The 22,376-nt window shown below is 41.5% G+C and overlaps 1 protein-coding gene across 2 annotated transcripts in view; it reads right to left on the bottom strand.

Annotated features, from left to right (window-relative positions):
- Positions 1-22,376, bottom strand: part of LOC135197837 (tyrosine-protein phosphatase non-receptor type 23-like) — a gene marked incomplete in the record, with an annotated part of 242,063 nt that overhangs the window by 127,574 nt on the left and 92,113 nt on the right. The window contains 6 exon segments of one of the 2 annotated variants that reach the window (XM_064224997.1): positions 500-696; positions 3,446-3,680; positions 4,734-4,865; positions 5,102-5,234; positions 9,273-9,514; positions 10,055-10,114. In XM_064224997.1, coding sequence (XP_064081067.1) covers positions 500-696; positions 3,446-3,680; positions 4,734-4,865; positions 5,102-5,234; positions 9,273-9,514; positions 10,055-10,114 — 999 coding nt within the window. 2 annotated transcript variants of the gene reach the window in all.

The following is a 22,376-nucleotide window of genomic DNA, read 5'->3' as shown; positions in this document are numbered from 1 at the left end:
AGAATAACTTCTCTCTCTCTCTCTTTCCAATGTTATTCTCCCTCTCTCTCCAATGTTATTCTCTCTTCTGTCATAAATCATGAATAATTTCACTCTCTAGATATCAACTATCAGGCATGATCATATGAGGATCTACAATTGGTTTTGAACGATGGACGGGCTAACTCATGTGAGTATTAATATTAAACGCCATATGATTTGGATGAATTTTGCAGGAAAGTTGTTCATATCACTTCAATGGTCAGTAAATGAATTATGGCAATTGTAATAGCTCAGCACAGGAAAGAGGGAGATCAGTGTGCCTTGAGACGATAGGGGAATGTATTGCCCCTCTCTATCTCATGACATCTTTTTATTTATTTGCTCATAAATAGTATAACAAAAGATTGCTGTTAGTTTTACTTCTTATGTTTAATGATCTTTACTAGAGTAAAAGATACATTCAAAATCTGCAGTCTCTCCTGAACAATAAAAAAATTCAAGATATACCACTACTCACAAGTTTATCATGCTTCTTTAATTCATTCTTGAAGAATTCTTCCATGTCCTCTTGGTTTGTGACTAACTGTTTTGTGACATCATCTTCATGGAGATCTCTTCTCAGCTGATCTTCCCATCTGGCACGCTGGGCTTGCATTTCACTCACTTTCCCAAGCAAACGTTTCACTTCCTGCTTGGCGGCTGGGTCTGCTTGAGCTGAAAAAGAGGCAAAATGTACTGTACAGTGCAATGATGTCTACAAATGTGTGAAAGTGCAGCAAAGACTCACAATTCCTTAGTGAAGAAAATTTTTACCAAAATACCTAATAAGGTGATGACGACAAAATAACATAAATGTTTAAAATTGAAATAAATTGGTTTCTAATTTTAAACAATACTGTCTTAAAATACATACAATGAAGAATTACTTAAAACCAACTAATTTCACATTTTTCATAAGCACTGCAGATTAAAATATGGTTACTACTTTATAAATGTAAAATATCCTACGAGCAAGACATACACTGAGCCTTATATTTAAAGGCTATAGAATGGACTTAGCAGGCTACCTGAACATTATGTATAACAAGAAGATCAGGAAAATAGCAGAAAATTTTCATATAAATAACGAGAGTAATTTCCTTCACCTCTGCCTAAGTGTTAAAGCATAACAGTTCTTTTCCAACTAAACTGTAACAAATACTGAGGCACAAATATGAAAGAATAAGAAGCCCTCATCATTGAACCACTCACACTTACTCGCTGTGAATTTCACCCCCAATTCCTCTAACAAAGGACCCTTACTCACAAGGTCAAGCAAAAAAAGTGTCAGTCATGTGCATTAGTTCATTATCTGATAACTCTAGCATACTTGCTGTCTGCTTGAACAAATTTGAGCCACCATCCAACAACTCTAGTCTACTTGCCAGACTATTATGATAAGTATGAAATATTTCTTATATTTTTATTAGACATATGCACTCATTAAGTAGTGAAATCTGCTAATCAGTGGTTTGTTACACTGAGGTGCTACACTCTATAGCAAATTGCAGCTGTCATAGCAACATGTGTCACTGCAGTGAAGTTATAAAATACTATGAAACAAAAATAAACATAGCTGAAAATACGTTAATAAGTGCTAAACTACTAATAATCTCCTATGGAATGGCCTGAAATTAAAATATCATTGCAGGACCTTTAAACGTGGTAGTTGCAGTCTTCAAATGCTATTTTCTGTTGTCAGAATTTTTTGTGGTAACACTTTTGCTAACCAGGATGAGATATCTTATTAATTAACCATAGACTGATTAAATGAGTGGTGGAAATTGAAACAAAGTTAAACAAGCTGGGCAGACAACTAGGAAGACATCAAATGGCATGGAAGAAAAGTGGATAAATTAGTACATAGAAAGATGCAAATTTCTGCTAACTAAAATGAATTACTTTATAATTAATGAATTACATAGAGGTTAAATGAAAGGTGGAAATTTGAGTAAAGCAAAGTTCAACAAGGTGAGCAAGGTCAAATGGAACAGACGAAAAGTGAACATACACAGGAAAATGTTGCTGGGGCCAAAGGGATGTACCAAGAGCCTTTAGTACCAATGCCTTGCAAAGCTCATTAGGTGGTACCCATCCATCAGGGATGAGGGTGTTTTCAAGAAATGTCTGGCAGCCAAAAGAACAGCAGGCCAAAAAGTTGGAAAACAACTGGTGTAGATGCTGCCTACTAAAGATTCAATCACCCTCCTTATAACATTAGAAGTGCTTAATACCTCAAAACATGCCTAGCTGAAGACGGGATTTTACTTAAGACGATGTTATCTGAAGAACAGATAACAGTCCAATCTCTTAAATCCGGAAACCTTGGGACCAGGCCACTGCCGGACCACAGAAAATTCCGGAATATAGAATACAATCCTAAAAAGTGAAGCCTTAAGGTAATTATACATGCAAATAGCCTAGTTTCCGACTTAGCCTACTGCTTGGCTAGGCTCTGTTCTGAGACGACTTTTTATAATTTTTTTTAATTGTATACTTTAACTTCATGATTTTATAACTTTACACTGTATAATTTTCTTTAAAATAGTGTACTTTAACACATATAGCCTACATGCCTGAGTTAGCCTGCCCAATCGTAAGTCTAACTACAGTACTAAACTTCTCAGAATTTTGTATCTTCATAATTAACGCTAATTGTTTCTAAGTTTATTTTTATTGTAGAGGATAGACATGAAAAAAATAATGAATGAATTTCGGCGATCACTGTGCACTTGAAGTTGCCGTCAAAACGTAAACAAAGCACTCCGCTATCTATTGAGGAAAATTAACACTAAACTATTCGCTATGAAATAAAGATTTTCTAACATGGATAAAGATTCATGTTTGCACTTCTTACTTCTAGCATCATATAATCTCATGGGTGGCATATCAAATAGGTAAATACACAGTTACATAAAAGAGTAAGGAATTCGTGCTTAAATGTCTCATTGTTTTGATTAAAAGTTTTGGCTTGGTTGAGACTTCTCAAGTGGAATATTTAAAAAAATATATTTATTCTTCTACTGTTAATATCAAAAACATATTTGATTTCATATATTTACATTACTAACAACTATTTTCATAAAAATAAGGGATATAAGGCATAATTTTTGCTGCCTTGAAGTTGTAAACAATACGTGGCGCGTCCCTATGTGGCGGCAGAATGAACTAATGGCGGCTGGTTTAAAATCAAGCCAAACCACGGGAGTTTCGGGACCATAGAGTGCCAGTTTTAAGAGATTCAACTGTAACTGAAAATGCTGAGTATTTAGTCAAATTGAATCTATGGTACTGCCTGCCTGTCCTGGAAAAAATAATTTCTAAAGACATATATCTAAAAATAATTGCCAAAAGGTAATGGATGGCCAAACCAATAGTTTCCTGCAACCCAAAGTCCCATTTGTACACATGGAAAGCAACATACCTTCTACTTCAGCAGTAGATGGGACTGAGGCCAATATTTGATCCAGAGGCTTGGATAGGGTCTGTAGATTTGGCATGTGATTTGTGATGGCTCGATGAAGAGCTGTATTATTATCCTGCGCACTCTGATGTGCCTCTCTATACTTGTTTGCCTCTCGCTTCATCTCTCCCAGAATCATATTAGGTGCCCTTTTACCCATCATTGTTAGAAACTCTTTTTCCTTCTGTTCCTCCTCCTACCAATAAAGCATTTAGTATTTGAAGAAAAGACACTTATAAAATTTTAAAAATCCATAACTTAATACAGAATTAAAAAATACTTGATAAGTAAATAGTAATTAAACTTCCTCTTATGCAAAAACAAATAATCAAGAATTCAAGCAAACAAATCATATACACATATCTTCATGGAAAATATATAACACTTCACTGAATCTTGCTTCTCTCAATTACCTCAAGTTAAAGCTCCAATGTGGTCTTTATCTTTTTTACAATATTTTAATAATGTCACCTAGCACTGTTCACATACAAAAATATTAATAAGAAAACACCAAAACACCAGAGAATTAAAACATATGTAGATATCATGAAAGTGACATACTAGTAACTTTTTTACAAATAAGTAATTTTGAAGTTGAACATTTCAACTTTATGGTCAAATTGTTATTCCTAAGAAGTTAGTACATCATATTCATATCATTTATAAAACTTGAGTTTCAGTGTCTGAATAAAAGTAAATATCCAAATAAACTTAAAGCTTCACTAAAACTTGAGTTTCAGTGTCTGAATATGTAAAAGTAAAGATCCAAATAAATTTGAAGCTTCACTAGGTATAAATTTCATGGAACAGGCATGTTCATACTTCTTTGTGTCCTATTTAATCACTGTGAACTTTTACACACCAAAAACAATATTCTACTCACAATGGGCTTATAATGCTACCTTGCTTTCCAAAATCTTACAGCCTTCATAAATTTATGGAAGTCTAGCTACTTTGGGGTGAAAAACCTATAAAAAAAACTATAGAAAATTACGGGTTGAAACTTCATATTTAAATACTAAAAGTTATTATTGGTTCTATGTTTGAGTATAAATGTCCTGAGTTATGATGCCATAATACTATATTTACTGTACAGTTCGATCCCGATCTCTCTCTCTCTCTCTCTCTCTCTCTCTCTACGAATACGGGGGAACACTACTGTTTTCTCTAATGATTTTTGTGTTGAAAATCATTGTTCATAAATATTCTACAACCCAATTAGTAGTACAAACAAAATAAGTATACATACCTCAATTAAACTATGTATAGTTTTCAGTTGGGCATCAATGTCATGGTAGAAATTGGATATCTTATTCATGATATCTGACAATTTTCGGACACCACTGCTAGCACTCAGATCTGCACAGCATTCCACCAGTTCCTGGAAGAATTTACGAAGTATTAAAAAATACTTACATCCAGCTATTAGGTTTAATGGTCAAATGTTATTTCATTTGGTCCAACATTATTTCATTTGTACTAATTATATTACCATACAAATATTTAGCCACAAAATTTACCAACCACAAGGTCTCTTTCAGATCTTAAGAACTACCTCTCTAACCAAAGGAAACAATGCGTACCTCCCTATATTCTATACAAAAAATAATCATTTACCTGAGGTAAAGCATCTGAGTTGTCATCTAGGGACAATGAATCTAACTGCATAGAAGCTAAGTAAGTCTCCAACTCTTCATTCTTCTCTTGAATTTCACCACAGATGCGTCTCAAAAGTTTTGCTTTTTCTTCACTGAAAAAGATGGGAATTAAGACAAAATTAATTTGTATATTAAAATGTGCAAAACTTTAGTTTGAGCACTGTGAATATACGTTAGGTTCATATAGTAGACCTTTTCACTGGTCTAGATTCATCTCAGAAGCAACATACTCGCCGCCTCTCAGGGCTCGATGCCTCCGAACTGGAAGAAAGCCGATGAGCACTATTCAAGACGCCTTTCCAGTGGCTATCTTTTGTCCCCTAGGAATCACTTGACAGGTGTGACTGAGGGGTCCACTGCCTGTAGGCAGACCCCACCGACCTCCCTTGGGCCTCCGGTATGACTTCTCCCAGGTGCGGGGGAGTATATCAGGGACCTTCACCTAGGTCCTAGGAGAATTGGTGGGACAGGCAAACAGTTCCTCCATTAGAACTTCACTTTTCTTTCGATCAAGAAGAACACAATCTGACTCTCCTAACTGAGCCATGGAGTTAGCCAAGAGCTCAAACATATGCTTGAACTTCACTTCGAGGCTGGCAATGGCAGTGGGTTCGGAAGCATGGGAGCTGGGTAAAGGATTAGGAAGGTACAGTAAGAGACTGGGCAAAGGAGACAAAACAGATATAATAGGAACTTCAGATGAAGATTTGGAAGATTCTTGACACTAGCTAATGATCTTTTATACTTACCTGTTGCCTTACACTTCCTATTCTTTTCCAGTTTGGAAAGGTGAGAAGACAAAACCCTCCATTGTCTATAATTCCAGTCTACACATTCAGCACATGTCAAATCTGGAAAGCAAACTTGACCCCTACATTTGGTATACACTGTATGCAAGTCATACCTAGCAGACCTCAACCATTACTTGAAACCCTTGCTGCAATAACACATTGATTGATTTATTTATTAAAGATTATCTGGCGTTGCAACTGCTAATGGTTATTGACGCCACTACAATGGAGTATATAAAACATATGTATGTATATCCAAACGAACAAATACATTCATACGCACATACATACACACACAAGACAAAATTATTAACTTAAAATAAAAACATTAAAAACTCACTTAACCCTTTAACGCCGAAGGGGTATAATAAAAATCGTCTCCCGTATGACGGGGGGGTCTGGGAGTGAATGCCAAAGTGGAAAAAATTTTATTTTAAAAAAATCACAGCGTGCTTAGTTTTTAAGATTAAGAGTTCATTTTTTGCTCCTTTTTTTGTCATTGCCTGAAATTTAGTATGCAATCATCAGAAATGAAAAAAAATATCATTATTATATAAAAATAAAGGGATATATGATAGTGCGAAAACAAAATTTCATATGTAATTGTATTCAAATCGCACTGTGAGCAAAACGGTTAAAGCTAACGAGTTAATTTTTTTCCATTGTATTGTACACTAAATTGCAATCATTTTGGTATTAAACACATTGTAAAACGATCAAGGCAACACAAAGAAAATATTATCACAAAATGATGCATGAATTTGTAACGTGTGGACGTAAAAAAAAGCTGTTTTCAAAAATTCACCATAAATCGAAATATTGTGCTAGAGACTTCCCATTTGTTGCAAAATGAAGGTAATTGATTGAATATTACCAGAATGTTAGTGTTGTAGCTTACAATTGCAGTTTTCAACCATTTCGGTCGAGTTAAAGTTTACCAAAGGATGAATTTTTTCTATCTATCGTTATTTATATGAAAATATTTCAAAACTGATAAAAGCTACAACCAAAGGTTGTTTTTTGTTGTATTCTACATGAAATTGTGCACATTTTCATATATGAAACTTTATGTAACTGCTAATTTAAAATGGTGCAAACATTACAACAATCGGACAAAAAAATTTATGATTTTTTCGGAAGAGTTACCGAGCAGACGTAAGGAAAAAGTTTATTTCATAAATTCACCATAAATCGAAATATTGTGTTAGTGACTTCTAATTTGTTGAAAAATAAAGCTAAATCATTGAATATTACTAGAATGTAATAGTTTTAGCTTACAATTGCGTTTTTCGACCATTTCGGTCGAGTCAAAGTTGACCAAAAGGTTGAAATTTTGGCACTTATCGTTATTTATATGAAATTATTTCAAAACTGATGAAAGCTACAACCATGGGTTGTTTTTAGTTGTATTCCTCATAAAATTGCGCACATTTTCATATATAAAACTTTATGTAACAGCTAATTTAAAATGGTGCAAACATTATGACAATAGGACAAAAAAATTTCTGATTTTTTTTGGAAGTTTTACCGCGCGTGCGTACGGAAAATTTTTTTTTCATAAATTCACCATAAATCAAAATATTGTGCTAGAGACTTCCAATTTGTTGCAAAATAAAGGAAAATCATTGAATATTACTAGAATATAAGAGTTTCAGCTTACAATTGCATTTTTTTACCATTTCGGTTGAGTCATAGTTGACTGAAGATTGATATTTTGGCACTTATCGTTATTTATAACCATGTGTTGTTTTTAGATGTATTCTACATGAAATTGCACACATTTCCATATATAAAACTTTATGTAACCTAATTTAAAATGGTGCAAACATTACGACAGTCGGACGAAAAAATTTATAATTTTTTCGGAAGTGTTACCGCGCAGGCGTAGGGAAAGTTTTTTTTTTTTTTTATAAATTCACCATAAATCAAAATATTGTGCTAGAGACTTCCAATTTGTTGCCAAATGAAGGTAAATGATTGAATATTACTAGAATATAAGAGTTTTAGCTTACAATTGCGTTTTTCGACCATTTCGGTAGAGTTAAAGTTGACCGAAGGTTGAAATTTTGGCACTTATCGTTATTTATAAGAAAATATTTCAAAATTGATAAAAGCTACAACCATGACTTGTTTTTTTTTTTATTCTACATGAAATTTCGCACATTTTCATATATAATACTACTTGTAATGGCTAATTTAAAACGGTGCAAAAATTATGCCAAAGCGACGAAATAATTTCCGAGATGTGTCGCTGATACTTTTTAGTGTGATAAGAAAGAAATTCCCGCTTGCGCGCCTGTGTAACGATTTTAAACAAAACAATGCCTTAATCCGTGAGCTCCCAGCATCCCCCAAGGCGCGTGATTCAAAAGTTTTCCCCTAGTAGGCCTATAACTACTTTTCCGCAAATTTTTAAAAAAACTTTTTTATATCGACGTACCATACGTCCAATCGGCACCCAACAGACAATTTATATCGACGTTTAATATGTCCAATTGGCGTTAAAGGGTTAAATTTAATAAAATAAAATTAATAAGGGAAAATCTCCATAAAAAAATCAATAGATAATCATAAAACCTATTAACTTGAAAGAGTAAAAATTAAATCTTATCTAAAATACCAATAGCATTAATAAAATCAATCAGGGTGCTTTCATTAAAATCTGCCCCTAAAATCTTGGTAAAGGAAAAACCACCTTCAGTTCCCATGCAACTTGGAGGAAAGTACCTCTCTCTTTCATCTGACAGACTAGGGCACTTAACTATCAGGTGTCTGACTGGCAATGGTACCAAGCAGCTGTTACAATAAGGCTGATGATCCCAATTCATCAGAAAGCCACGTGTCATTTTTGTATGACCTATTCTAAGCCGACTGATTATTACTTCCCTTTGCCTAGTCACTGATGAATATTTCCAAACAATAACGGATATTAGTCGCTCCCGAGTCAAGACATTGCCAGATGTAATTGATATAACAGTCTCCAAACCTAAAGCTGGTCAAAAAGTCTGTAACTAACAGCCTGACTATCTAAAATGCTGAATGGCTATAAAAAGAATCACAAGTTACTTCACCGATACTAATGTCAACAACCAGTAAACAACAAAACCCAAATTTTAAAGAGCTGCTGCTCACAACCTTCGTCGGTAGCTGGCAGAAATAAATTGAGCTCTATGCTATGTTGTTTCCCTTCTACCCTGTTATTGGGTGGGGCCAACTATCTACACCAAAACACAAAGAACTGCTATTGCCATTTTCAAATTTTAGATGCTGGTACTACTTAGAAATTCTTAACTATGTAATTACTTGGAAGTTAATTACATAAAACTAAAACAAATTTACCTGTACATAGAAGAATGTTGGTGAGCCTCCATAGGAACTAATTTACTAAAGATGTCTTGACCTGCTACCTCTGGGTCATTCACACTGAAAGGAATTCCCTTCACTAATGAGGCTCCCTTGACCTCAGCTAGAGATGATACTGGAGGTACCTTTTCATGGTATACAAATTCATTTTCTTTCTGGGCAGCGGTAAGTTTTCCACTCATCACATCATTGGAAAAGGTCAAACTCTCTGCAATTAGCTGAAAGAAGACATGAAAACATTAAATAACTAAAAAAACAATGTATATTTAAGCTGCAAATAACTCCGGATGGATGCAAATACAAAAAAAAATATCAAGCTAAAATAATATTAATTCACAGTATCCACCATACTTCTCAAAATACCCAGTTATTACTCATTTTCTACAAAATTATAAGCATACACTTCAGTAGTTATGTACAAAACAATAAAAGTAACTGTTTGCAATTGCCAACACTTCAAAAATGAAGTCAATAAAGCTGTAATATTTCAGGATACTGAAACACTGGATATGAAGTCCTTGTAAGCAACTATAAACACTTTATTTCTCAACTCTGCCAACTACCACTACCCTGAATATTTTTCTAATAAACAATTCTACATTGTAGGTGTAGCAAATTACTGAAAAAATACTGCAGAAATATAATCTGATATAAAAATATCCTATCATTACAAAGAGGAGCAAGTTTTCATGAAAGCAGTTCAGTGAAAAGCAACTTCACTACAAAGATGAACTACAAAAGAACATGACACCCCCGACCTCAACAGCATCAGTCTCATTCATGCACTGAGCAGCCTTGTTGAGCCTGTTCATCTCATCCTTTGATGTGAGCAAATTGGAAAAAAAGAAATTCCCATTACACATCATTCTATAAAAAGCACTAATGGATTATCATTATCCTGTTCCAATTAAACATAACTGTAACGCATGTTTTGTCACACAAAACATGCTTATTATCTCAAACCCATTCATCATAAAATAGCCTGTAACAGTGTGGGACACATCCTGGTGCAAAAAGCACAAAGGTTCAACAGTTCCACCATATAAGTTCAGGCAATTCTTATAAATTTAAAGTACTTTTCAAATCTCCTAATTCTATCATACACCTACATTGAGTGAAGGACATGCTACCTTTCTCTTTGTTTAGCCTACATTCTAGGGTAGTTGTCTATTACTTTTTCTCTTCATAGTTTCATTTTATCATCTTCCTTTAAATTCATATTCATAACAGTGCAAAGAAATTATGATTCTGCTACTCCAAAAGAAACCCACCAAGAGAGATGCAACACTATTTTTCAAAACAGGATAGTTTTATCTGTATGAATTTCAAACTGATTATATTGTGAAATGACAAATTTTTAATCTTTTTAAAAAATATGTATTTTTCATAGCTAACAAACCTTATGGTTTCAAGTAGTACAGGGAAAAATCTCTAGTGTGGCTGGATCTACTTCAAAGCAGAACATAGTTTGGTGGCATCATGTATAAGCCAATAAAAAGAGGGAGTAGGTGGAGCATGCCTCTTCTCCACACTGCATATGCCATGAGTCACCAGTTCCTTCCCTAACCATCTTAAAGCAGGACATGCATTGCCCTTTCTAGCAAGAAGCCAGTTTTCTACACACTTCCTGTTCTTTCTATTTAATATTGTGGGTTCCAAAAGTTAAAATAAACAATGATTATGCAATGTTCATATAATCTGCAGAAGGGTTCTCCCCATTCAAAAAGTCACTTTATATTTAGGGAACAAAATCATCTTAAAATTTTTTATAAATAGTCACTAATCAGTTGAGTAGTGGTAATCATCCCTTCATCACTGTTGTCCAAGTTTAACTGATTAATTTTGTAACAAGGGCCAAAAACTTTACTGGTATCCTGAACACTGTACACAAAAAGTACAGGCAGTGCCCAGTTTACAATGGGGATGCCATTCTAACAACGTGTCATGGGCAAAAAATTGTTGCAACCCAAAATATCATTGAAATTTGAAAGAAAACCTTACTTTTAATTATTTGAGTGGTTTGAAAATGACATAAACTGCATTTTTATGGAATTTTTCATTTAAAAATCTCCAAATTTTGACCCTTCTGCCATTTTGGAGCCATATTTCTTCCATCAGATCAGTATCATAAACCCAAAACATGCCTTGTAACCAAGAAAATCATTTTTGATGAATATATTTGAAGAGTGTCATAAACTTAGAAAGTCGTAAGCCAAGCCCGTCATAAACCGGGAACTGCCTGTAATTGAAATGCCTATTACGTATGTGATCATTTTTGAGAGAGAACAATCCATACTGAATGCCATAACAATTTATGCTCCTGTCCAGTAGTATTCTCATTCTTTTCCTCTGGAACTCTAAATTACTCTTGGTACTGGTAGTGCAAATATTTAGCACAAAAACTACCTTTGGTGGGTTGTCAGAGCTCAACATGAGGGGATTTATGGACTCTACCACTTTATATTTCAGTTCCCAGTGTGTTTTCAACAGACCTCTGGTGTCTAAGGTTATTATGTTCTACTCTAAGTGTTGCCAAATTACAGTGCCTAAGTAAGCAGTATCAAACAATCACAGTTTTGAATTAAAATGTATTTTTCCTAACTATACAAACCTGAGGTCCTTTACATAAGGAATTACTATTCAGCGCCAGCTGGACTGGTCGTAAGATTTCTAACAAGGTAGTTCGGTAGTAACTGCTTGTCCAATGGTCGGGAGTCCTGCCCGACTGGAGGTAAACATATCACTTTGCTTTAGGCCCAGGAACAGAGTGAGGGGTGGCATGAGGTGGGACTATGTGTAAAGGACCTCAGGTTTGTATAGTTAGGAAAAATACAATTTAATTCAAAATTGTGATTTGTTCCAACACGTAATATAAACCCTAGGTCCTTTACATAAGGAAGACTCACTTATTGGTGGGTGGAATCTGAGTCTTGTGAACAGACTGGTGTTTGCCCAACCTGGGTTCCCTCCCTGGTCGTAAGTGTGCACTGCAAGATCGGTGGTCAGACCTCTGGACCTATTCATAAGAGGGAGGCAAGCATGCCTCTTATGAATATCAAGCAAGAACTAGGTCCTACGTAAGAGCCAAATATAAAGTCTTGGGTTTGTTTCTCACTGGTGTCCACTTCCCCCTTTGTTAGGGAAGGGATGGATAAACGCTTCTATCCCTGCATCGTCATCCTGTCCAGCGTGGTGACGACCGCTACTCTCTGCCCGCAGGGAGAGGGAAGGAAAAGAGGAAGGGAAGCCAGTCACACTCTCATTCACTCTCCATTCATGCAGTCACACAAGGATGAGATGCTACCTTGTCCAGTAAAGGAGCTGGGTAAGCTCCATAACTTGCTGAGCAGCCACCATAGGTCTCAAGGAAAAAGTGTCCAAGGACCTGTGGGCAATATCCTGAAGGTAGGAGGAGGTGAAGGTGGTCTCGTTGGCCCAAACCCCTGCTTTCAGTACCTGTGCCACAGACAAGTTCTTGCGGAATGCAAGGGTTGGACCAATGCCTCTGACTTCATGGGCTCTCGGACGAAGGGTACTGGTGTCAGCACTCCTGTCTGAAGAGTACGCCTTCCGGATTACCTCACGAAGCTAGAAAGAAACTGTGTTCTTGGACACTTCTTTCTTGGTAACCCCGGTGCTAACGAAGAGGCATCGACACTCAGGTCTGAGGTGTCTAGTTTTCTTCGGATAACGCCATAGCACCCTCACAGGACAAAGCAGCATCTCATCCGCATCATTGTTGGTGAAGTCTTCCAGGGAGGGGATCGTGAAGGACTCGAACCTGGTATCAGGGACCGAAGGGTTCTGAGTCTTCGCTACGAAGTCCGGGACGAAATCGAGCGTAACTGATCCCCATCCCCTTGAGTGCTTAACATCGAAGAAAAGACTGTGGAGTTCTCCTACTCTCTTCGCCGATGCCAGGGCCAACAGAAAGACAGTCTCGAGGGTCAGATCCCTGTCTGACGACTCTCGGAATGGCTTGAAGGGTCTGCGAGTCAAGCTCCTAAGGAGGAGAGTCACATCCCACCCTGGGGGCCTGAGTTCCCTGGGTGGGCAAGACCTCTCGAAGCTCCTCATTAGGAGTGATATTTCCATGGAAGTGGAAATATCTACTCCTCGCAGTTTAAGGACTAGGGCCAGGGCGGCTCTGTAGCCTTTAACTGCGGAGACGGAGAGGAGCTTCTCTCGGCGAAGAAAAACGAGGCAATCCGCTACCTGCTGAAGAGTGGCTCTGAGCGGAGAGAGACCCCGCCCACGACACCAACCACAGAAGACGGACCACTTTCCCTGGTATACTGCTGCAGAGGACTGTCTGAGGTAACCAGCCATCTCTGTTGCTGCTCGGCAAGAAAAGCCTCTCGCTCGCAAGAGATGGTGGATAACCGCCAGCCGTGAAGACACAGGGACTGAACTGCTTGGTGGTACCGTTCCACGTGCGGCTGGCACAGTAGGTTGTGCCATGGGGGAATTTCTTGCGGTGCCTCGGAGAGAAGAGCCAGCGGGTCCGGATACCCAGGCCATTTGGGTGCCACCAGAATCATCCGAAGATTGCTGGTGATCAACACTGCTGATCACCTTGCGAATCAGGCAGAACGGGGGAAAGGCGTACACTACGAGGTTGTCCCACGGGTGCTGGAATGTGTCCTCTGCAGCTGCCCTTGGGTCCGGCACAACTGAGAAGAAAACCTGAAGTTTTCTGTTGTGCCGGGTAGCAAACAGATCCACAACTGGCTAACAGATCCACAACTGGACGCCCCCACAGGTTGAAGAGCCTTTCCGCCACATCTGGGTGTAGAGACCATTCGGTCCCAATCAAGTAATTCTGGCGGATGAGCTTGTCTGCCACTACGTTCCTCTTGCCTGTAATGTATCTGGCTGACAGCTCTACCGAGTGAGCTACGGCCCACTGTGCACCTGCATCATCAACTGGTGCAACAGGAGGGACACTAGGCCCCGTTTGTTGACGTATGCCACTACCGTGGTGTTGTCGCTCATCAACACCAATGAGTGTCCTATCACTCATTCCCGGAACTCTTGGAGTGCGAGGAACGCAGCTTTGAGTTCCAAGAAGTTGATGTGAAGGTACTTGTCGTGATGGTTCCACACTCCTGCAACCAACAACTCTTCCAGGTGTGCCCTCCAACCCTCTGTCAATGCGTCTGAGAACAGCAGCATCTCCGGAGGGGGAGTGTGCAGGGGCATTCCTATTAAGAGGTTCCTGTCGTCTAGCCACCAGGCCAGGTCCTCTCTTACTTCCTCCGTGAGAGGAACCAGGAATGATTGTGGATCCCGTGCCTGTGACCAGCACTCCGTAGTCTCCACTGAAGAGACCACAGGTGGAGATGCCCGTGAGGGACTAACTTCTCCAGTGACGACAGGTGACCGATCACGACTTGCCACTGCTGAGCCGACTGTTCCCGTTGAGACAGGAACCATCTGGCTACCTCCCTAAACCTACTGATCCGCGAGTCTGCGGGGAAGGCTCGTGCTGCTACCGTGTCGATCAGCATGCCCAGGTGCTTTATCCTCTACTTGGGCTCGAGATCTGACTTCTTGACATTGACTATGATCCCCAGATCGCTGCATAAGTCGAGGAGTTGATCTCTGTCCTGCAGCAACTGCAAGTGGGAGCTCGCCAGGACCAGCCAATCATCGAGATACCTCATTAGACATATCCCGACCAAATGAGGCCCAAGCCAACACTCGCGTGAACATCTGTGGGGCGGTTGAGAGACCGAAACAAAATGCCCTAACTGGTACACCGTCCCGTCAAGGTTAAAGCGGAGGTACTTCCTAGAGGACTGATAGATGGGTATTTGGAAATACACATCCTTCAGGTCCACCGAAAGCATAAAGTCGTTCTCCCTGATGGAATTGAGCACTGAGCATGCTGTTTCCATCGTGAACTGAGTCTGGCGAACGAATCAGTTCAAGGGAGAGAGATCTATCACCAGTCTCCAGCCCCCTGAAGACTTCTCCACTAGGAAGAGTCGGCTGTAGAAACTGGGCGACTGATCTCATACAATCTCTAAGCTCGTTTGCTCAGCATGGTCTTGACTTCTTCTTGAAGTGCTATGTCCCTGGCAGAAAAGGGAACGTACATCTGAAGATGGACCGGGTGCGAAGTGAGGGGTGGCCGTGACTCGAAGGGTAGTAGGTATCCCTCCCGAAGAACATCCACTACACAGGTCTCGGCTCCGTAGCGCTGCCAAGTTGCCTAATGGCTCACCAGGCACCTCCCCACTTCCGGCAGCAGGTGAGGGGAAACGCCGTCCCTAGCGTTTCCCTCTCTTCGGCTTCCACTTGGCAGGTCTCCCATGGGAGTAGGAGGCTTGGGAGGAGGGCTGACGCTCACTCCTCGAAGCAGAAGACGAAGGCTGGGTCTTTCCTTGTGACCTCGACGGAGCTAGTGTCTTGAAAGCAGAGGAAGAGCTAGCCAAGCTCTGGGGCTTGGCCGCAGTTGCTCAAGGCTGCCCAGAAGCCTTCGAGACTGCCTGGTGTACTAGGCGGTCACTGTCATCAGTGCAACGCTTTTCCACCGCAGCATCCACCAACTCTCTGGGGAAGAGAGAGGAGGAACCCAGCAATGGTCCGTTTCGTAGACCCGGAGTCACCTCTCGACCGGCCGCCCTGGTCACCCAAGCCAGGACAGAGTCCCAACGTCTCAGGACCAGGTTGGCCCACAGGTTGGCCATCTGGTGGGTGAGATAGGAGATGGCCCTACCTCCAGACTGGCAAAGTCTCGCGAACTCCGAGTCTTCCTCGGGAACGATAGCTCCCAAGGAGGTTGCAACTCTGGACACCGTGAGGGACCACAGGTCCAGCCAGGAGACCGCCTGGAAGGCTGCCATGGCAGTCGCTTCCAGTGCTGATGCCTCTTGCTGTGAAAACCAGAGGTTTTTAGCCAGCAGGTGATGGAGAGGCACCCCCAGAGTTAGCCTAGCTATCTCCAGGTCAACCTGCTTGGTCGGCAACGGGTCCACTGATGGCACGTAGAAACGCCACTGGCGAGGCAGAGGAGGGGGAAGCAGCTTGTCTAACCTGCTCGACCTAAGTGAACCCTCCTGTCCGGAGACGAGAGCGTCGAGCTGGCCCAGCACACTGTCGGCCAAGGTGGATCGGGGTAAACCCATCGTCGCTCTGGGTTCCTTTTTGGGTCTCCAGAACGACTCCAACCTAGATGGAGGTTCGGAGGGAGCAACCACCGATCCTTCCCCGAGGTCGTTGTGCTGACGAATCAGAGCAATGACCTCTGCGAAGGACCTCTGTATCTTGGGGGTGATCGCGTCCTAAGGCGATGGACCGTCAGATCCATTCAGGGCGATCACCTCTCGAGACACACTTCCTTCAGGAGGAAGAACCTCACCAGATCCCTCGTGGTCTCCTCCAATCACTTGGGTGTACAACCTCCTAGGCCCAAGGACCAAGCCCGGGTTGTAGGCTCTCGTGGCGGGCGCTCCTCACGGTGGCACTCCTCACGGTCAACCCTGCTCACCTCGCTCCTCCCAGTGTAGCCAGAGGAGGTTGAAGGGACAGGTGAGGTAGACCTGACGCTCCTACCCTGCCTACCAGCCGGTGGGCTGGGAGGACTGCAGGCAATCGCCAACCTGCGGTGATCGAGCTGCAGGTCTGGACCAGCGGTCTCCGTGAGGAGAAGCGCTGGACCGAGAACAGTAGCGATGGTCTCGTGCGTCAGGAGAACTGCTACCAGTCATGCGAGCCGTCCGGTTCCAGTGGGAGTGACAGTCGGGTGACTGGTAGTGCCACGGTACCTGGTCACACCTTCGTGGGCTTGCATGGTTAGATATGCAATCCACAGAAAACAATAAGTACTTAAAGTGTCACACACACACACACTAGTAATACACAAGGAAAAGCATTCTGAAAAAATAACAGCTTAGTTGTTGATCAACGAAAATCTCATGACGATGGCAGGCAGAGAGGCGAAGACACGTCTACGTACAGCTTTTTGAAGTTCGATATCACTTGCTGGTCCATGGGCTGGAGTAGAGGGATGGTGTTAGGCAGAAGATAAAGAACCTTGATAAAAGAATACTCCGCTAGGATATCTTCCTCGAGGCCAGGAGGGTGAGCAGGGGCATTATCCAACAACAGCAGACATTTTAGAGGGAGGCGCTTCTCTTCCAAAAATTTCTTCACTGTCGGGCCGAAACACAGATTTACCCACTCCGTGAACAAAAGTCTTGTTACCCAGGTTTTTGCATTAGCCCTCCACATCACCGGAAGCTTCTCCTTTAGCACTTTGTTTGCCTTGAAGGCTCAAGGAGTCTCGGAATGATAGACAAGTAGGGGCTTCACCTTACAATCCCCACTGGTGTTGGAACAAAGTGCGAGTGTAAGCCTGTCTTTCATAGGCTTATGCCCGGGTAGCTTCTTCTCTTCCTCCGTGATGTACGTCCGACGAGGAATTTTGTTCCAAAAAAGGCCAGTCTCATCACAGTTGAAGACTTGCTGAGAACTGTAGCCTTCCTTGATCGTCATCTTGTCGAACATCTTAACAAAGGCTTCGGTCGCTTTTATGTCCGAGCTGGCAGCCTTCCCATGCCGCACCACCGAGTGGATGCCAGTCCGTTAACGGAATTTATCAAACCACCCCCGAGAAGCCTTGAAGTCTGGGGTTGCCGTTGATGTCCCTTCTCCTCCGTCGTCTTCAGCCTAGGCAATCAGATCACCGAAAATAGCGCTGGCCTTCTGGCAGATTGCCGTCTCAGTTATCGTATCGCCAGTGATTTCTTTGTCTATAATCCATACAACAAGCAGCCTCTCCATCTCATCATGCACGTGGCTCCTCTTGTTGGACAAAATAGTCATGCCCTTGAAAGGTGTTACTTTTTTTTATGGCTTCCTTCTCCTTAAGGATGGTGCCTATAGTCGACGGATTTCAGCCGTATTCCTTAGCGATCACAATCAACCACATGCCAGCTTCATACTTTTTAATTATCTCCATCTTTGTCTCCATAGAAAGTATCCTCTTCTTTCTGTGAACTTCAGCAATATTCTTGGGACCCCTGGCTAATAACGTAAGTTAATTAAGTTCACACACAACACGATAAAGTAACTTACTACGAAGAAAGCGAAATCACTATCACAAATTTATGTTAACAAACGAAATCTATGTGAACAAATAAATTCCACGTGCATACGATAACGCTGATGCGACAAAGTGGTCGAAGGAGGTCTTTACGTAGAGGGATGATGGGACAGATGCTGACCAATAGGAGAGCAGGATCTTGCGGCAGTGACTAGCATCAGGAACCAATGGGAGAGAGGGAGGATGGTTGTGAGTTTACTCAGTTGGCAGTGCGCGAGTTTTAAAATTGTTCTCGGCGGCCCGAGCAAATCTCTGACTTTACCCTTACGCAACCTGAATTATTTTCGTACACAAAGGCAAAAAAATCTTCGTCTTTGCTTTCGTAACCTGGATTTTTCGTAAGTAGGGACTTTCGTATGTAGAGGTTCCATGTATATAAGTAATAAAATGATAAAAAGCATTGTCAGAGCTTAGCCAAGTCATAGGCTATGTCAGAAACTAGTTCTGTGTATAATATATGACTGAAAATGCTCTTAGTCGAAATAAAGAGAATAACATGCTTAATGACGAATTCATTTAACGACATGGTTGCTGGAATGGAACCTTTACTTCTTGTGGAAGTGCCCTTTGTAAAAAAAAAAAAAGTCGGACCTGTTCAGGGGAGTAAGGCGTGGTTCCTGCTGGTACCAGCTTTTTACATTCCTTCAGATAGACTTTTGTATCTCTTGATTGGGGTGGCCGTTGTTAATGAGATCTGGGCAATTACTTAGCAGTCTCACCGATTATGAAAAAGTATTATCAGAAAAATAGAGAAAATTCTTTATAAGATAAATTCAGCTAACTCTGCCATTCTTTTTAATAAGGCATGTATCTGAAAAGGTCTACTTCTTACTAATAATAATAAAGGCAGTCCCCAGTTATTGGTGGAATTGGTTAATGGCGATTCGGTTATATGGCACTTGTGTAGCCCCATAAAATTGGCGATTTATGGTGCCACAGTGAACCAAGTTCCAGTTAGGTGCTGATAAATAGAGTTTCAGTTAATGGCGGTTTTCGCTTATCGGCAACCCGCCAAGAATAGAAACCCCCTGATAACCAGGACTGCCTGTAATAATAATAATGATAATAATAACAATAATTGTCATTACTTTCACTGAATACTTTACTTTTTCCAGGGTCCTGAATTAAGAGAAAACCATTATCATTGTTATTTTATCTTATTAATATTTGAAAATATCAATAAACATATACATGTACTACCGTAAAAATTCTCTCATCTTAATGAGAAAGAGAGAGAGAGAGAGAGAAAAATTATTATTCTTATTTCATTTAATGTTATTTAATTTGCACACAAAACCTTGAAAACTTATTAGTACATAAAAAACTAAATACAGGCAGTCCCCGGGTTACGACGGGGGTTCCGTTCTTGAGCCGTGAGCCAAAAATCGTTGTAAGCCGGAACATCAACAAAAATCCTAAGAAAAATGTTATTGTTATAATACAATTAAGTTTGTTCATACTTACCTGGCAGATATATATATAGCTGTATTCTCCGAAGTCCGACAGAATTTCAAAACTCGCGGCACACGCAGTGGGCGGCCAGGTGGTAGTACCCATTCCCGCCGCTGGGAGGCGGATATCAGGAACCATTCCCATTTTCTATTCATATTTTTATCAGTGCCACTGTCTCCTGAGGGGAGGTGGGTGGGCACTTAATTATATATATCTGCCAGGTAAGTATGAACAAACTTAATTGTATTATAACAATAACATTTTGTTCATGAAACTTACCTGACAGATATATATATAGCTGAATCCCACCTTCGGATGGTGGGAAGAGACAGAATAGGATTTGTAGGAAACTTAAATTAAGTAGATGATGTACACCTTGGTTCCTCACCTGTTAGCAAAGTAGACTCTGTGAATACTGTCACTTAAGCCTGCTTGTGCTTAATCAGAGTTGCCAGCCAGGTGGAGACCTGTAGTGCTGGTGCGCTCTGGATGCTCTGTCAACGGGGACGTGACCTCAATGTGACAAGAGCATAGAGCCATACATATGAGGGCAACGAAGCAACTGACCACCACCTGACCAACTATCCAAGACCCCCTGAACACTAAGCTAAGAGATGGGAGGTCTTCACCAAAGACTCACCACAACCAAAAAACACAACAACTAAAAACTAACCTAAACCTAACTAAGGGATAGGGAGAGAGCTACCTTCAGCCCCCAAGACTGTGTCTGCAGAAACGTATGGCCCAAGAGAACAACAGTCCTTGTATATCGTTCTCACATCTCTCAAGTAGTGTGAGGCGAATACTGAATTGCTCCTCCAAAAGGTGGTGGCGTCAAGGATGTCCTTGATCGACATGTTCCTTTGGAAGGCAAGCGAGGTTGCGACAGCTCTGACCTCGTGAGCTTTCACTCGCAAGAGGCTCAAATCGGTCTTCTGGTAAGACGAATGAGCCTCTTTAATGACGTCCCTCAGAAAGAACGCCAAAGCATTCTTGGATAATGGTATATCGGGCCGTTTAACCGAACACCACAGATTATCTGAGGGACCTCGTACCTCCTTAGTCTTGTGGACATAAAACTTTAGAGCCCTGACAGGGCACAGGGCTCTCTCAGGTTCTTTGCCCACAAGGCTTGTCATACCCTTAATTTCAAAGCTCCTTGGCCAAGGGTTAGACGGGTTTTCATTCTTTGCTAAGAAAGTGGGACTCAAAGAGCAGACCGCATTGTCACCTTTGAAGCCCACTCGCTTACAAATGGCTTGAATTTCGCTAACTCTCTTCGCCGTCGCCAGAGCAGTTAGGAAAAAGAGCCTTCTTCGTCAAGTTCCTAAGAGACGCTTCATGGAGAGGTTCGAAAGGACTCGACATCAACAGTCTAAGGACTAAATCTAAGTTCCAAGAAGGAGGCCTCGCCTGAGGTATCTTGGACGTCTCAAATGATCTCAGGAGATCGTGAAGATCTCTGTTGTCAGACAGGTCTAGGCCTCTGTGTCGGAAGACTGCTGACAGCATACTCTTATATCCCTTGATGGTCGGGACAGCCAGCTTCTGCACATTTCTTAAAAATAGCAGGAAATCGGCTATCTGGCTCACAGAGGTAGTGGAAGAGGAAATTCCCTCCTTTCTACACCATGCCCTGAAGGAAGCCCACTTCGACTGGTAAACAGCTCTCAAGGAAGTCCTCCTTGCGTTGGCGATCGCCTTCGCAGCTGCTTTAGAAAAACCTCTCGCTCTGGCCAACTTTTCGATAGTCTGAACGCAGTCAGACCCAGAGCGGAGAGGTTTCGGTGATATCTTGCGAAGTGGGGCTGTCTGAGTAGATCTTTCCTCCAGGGCAACGTCCTCGGAAAGTCTATGATGAAGGACATTACCTCCGTGAACCATTCCTTCGCGGGCCACATCGGGGCGATCAGGGTCAACCTCGTCCCCTCCGATGCCGCGAACTTCCTTACTACTTTCCCCATGATCTTGAATGGCGGGAAGGCATACAAGTCCAGGTTCGTCCAGTCCCAGAGCAGAGCGTCTATAGCGACTGCTCCCGGATCCAACACAGGGGAGCAATAAAGAGGCAACCTCTTCGTTCTCGACGTCGCAAATAGGTCGACTAACGGACGCCCCCACAGTCTCCAGAGCTCTCGACAGACGTCCTGGTGCAACGTCCATTCCGTCGGCAGGATCTGATCCTGTCGGCTGAGAAGGTCTGCTCTGACGTTCTGGACTCCTGCGATAAATCTCGTCAGGACCCTGATCCGTCTCGCATCTGCCCACAGCAGAATCTCCCTCGCTAAATAAAATAGAGGACGGGAGTGTGTACCTCCCTGATTCTTTAGGTACGCAAGGGCTGTGGTGTTGTCCGAGTTGACTTGGACCACTTTCTCTGCAACCTTTTGCTGGAAGAACTGTAGCGCCAGAAAAACCGCCGCTAGTTCCTTCACATTGATGTGCCAGGACACCTGTTCCCCCCTCCAGGTGCCTGACACTTCCTCCCCTCCTAGTGTTGCTCCCCATCCCAACAC

The sequence above is a fragment of the Macrobrachium nipponense genome, chromosome 21, assembly GCF_015104395.2.
Source record: "Macrobrachium nipponense isolate FS-2020 chromosome 21, ASM1510439v2, whole genome shotgun sequence".
Classification (NCBI taxonomy): Eukaryota; Metazoa; Arthropoda; class Malacostraca; order Decapoda; family Palaemonidae; genus Macrobrachium; species Macrobrachium nipponense.
Note: the sequence above shows the minus strand (reverse complement) of the source record. Positions and strands in the feature narration are given on the sequence as shown.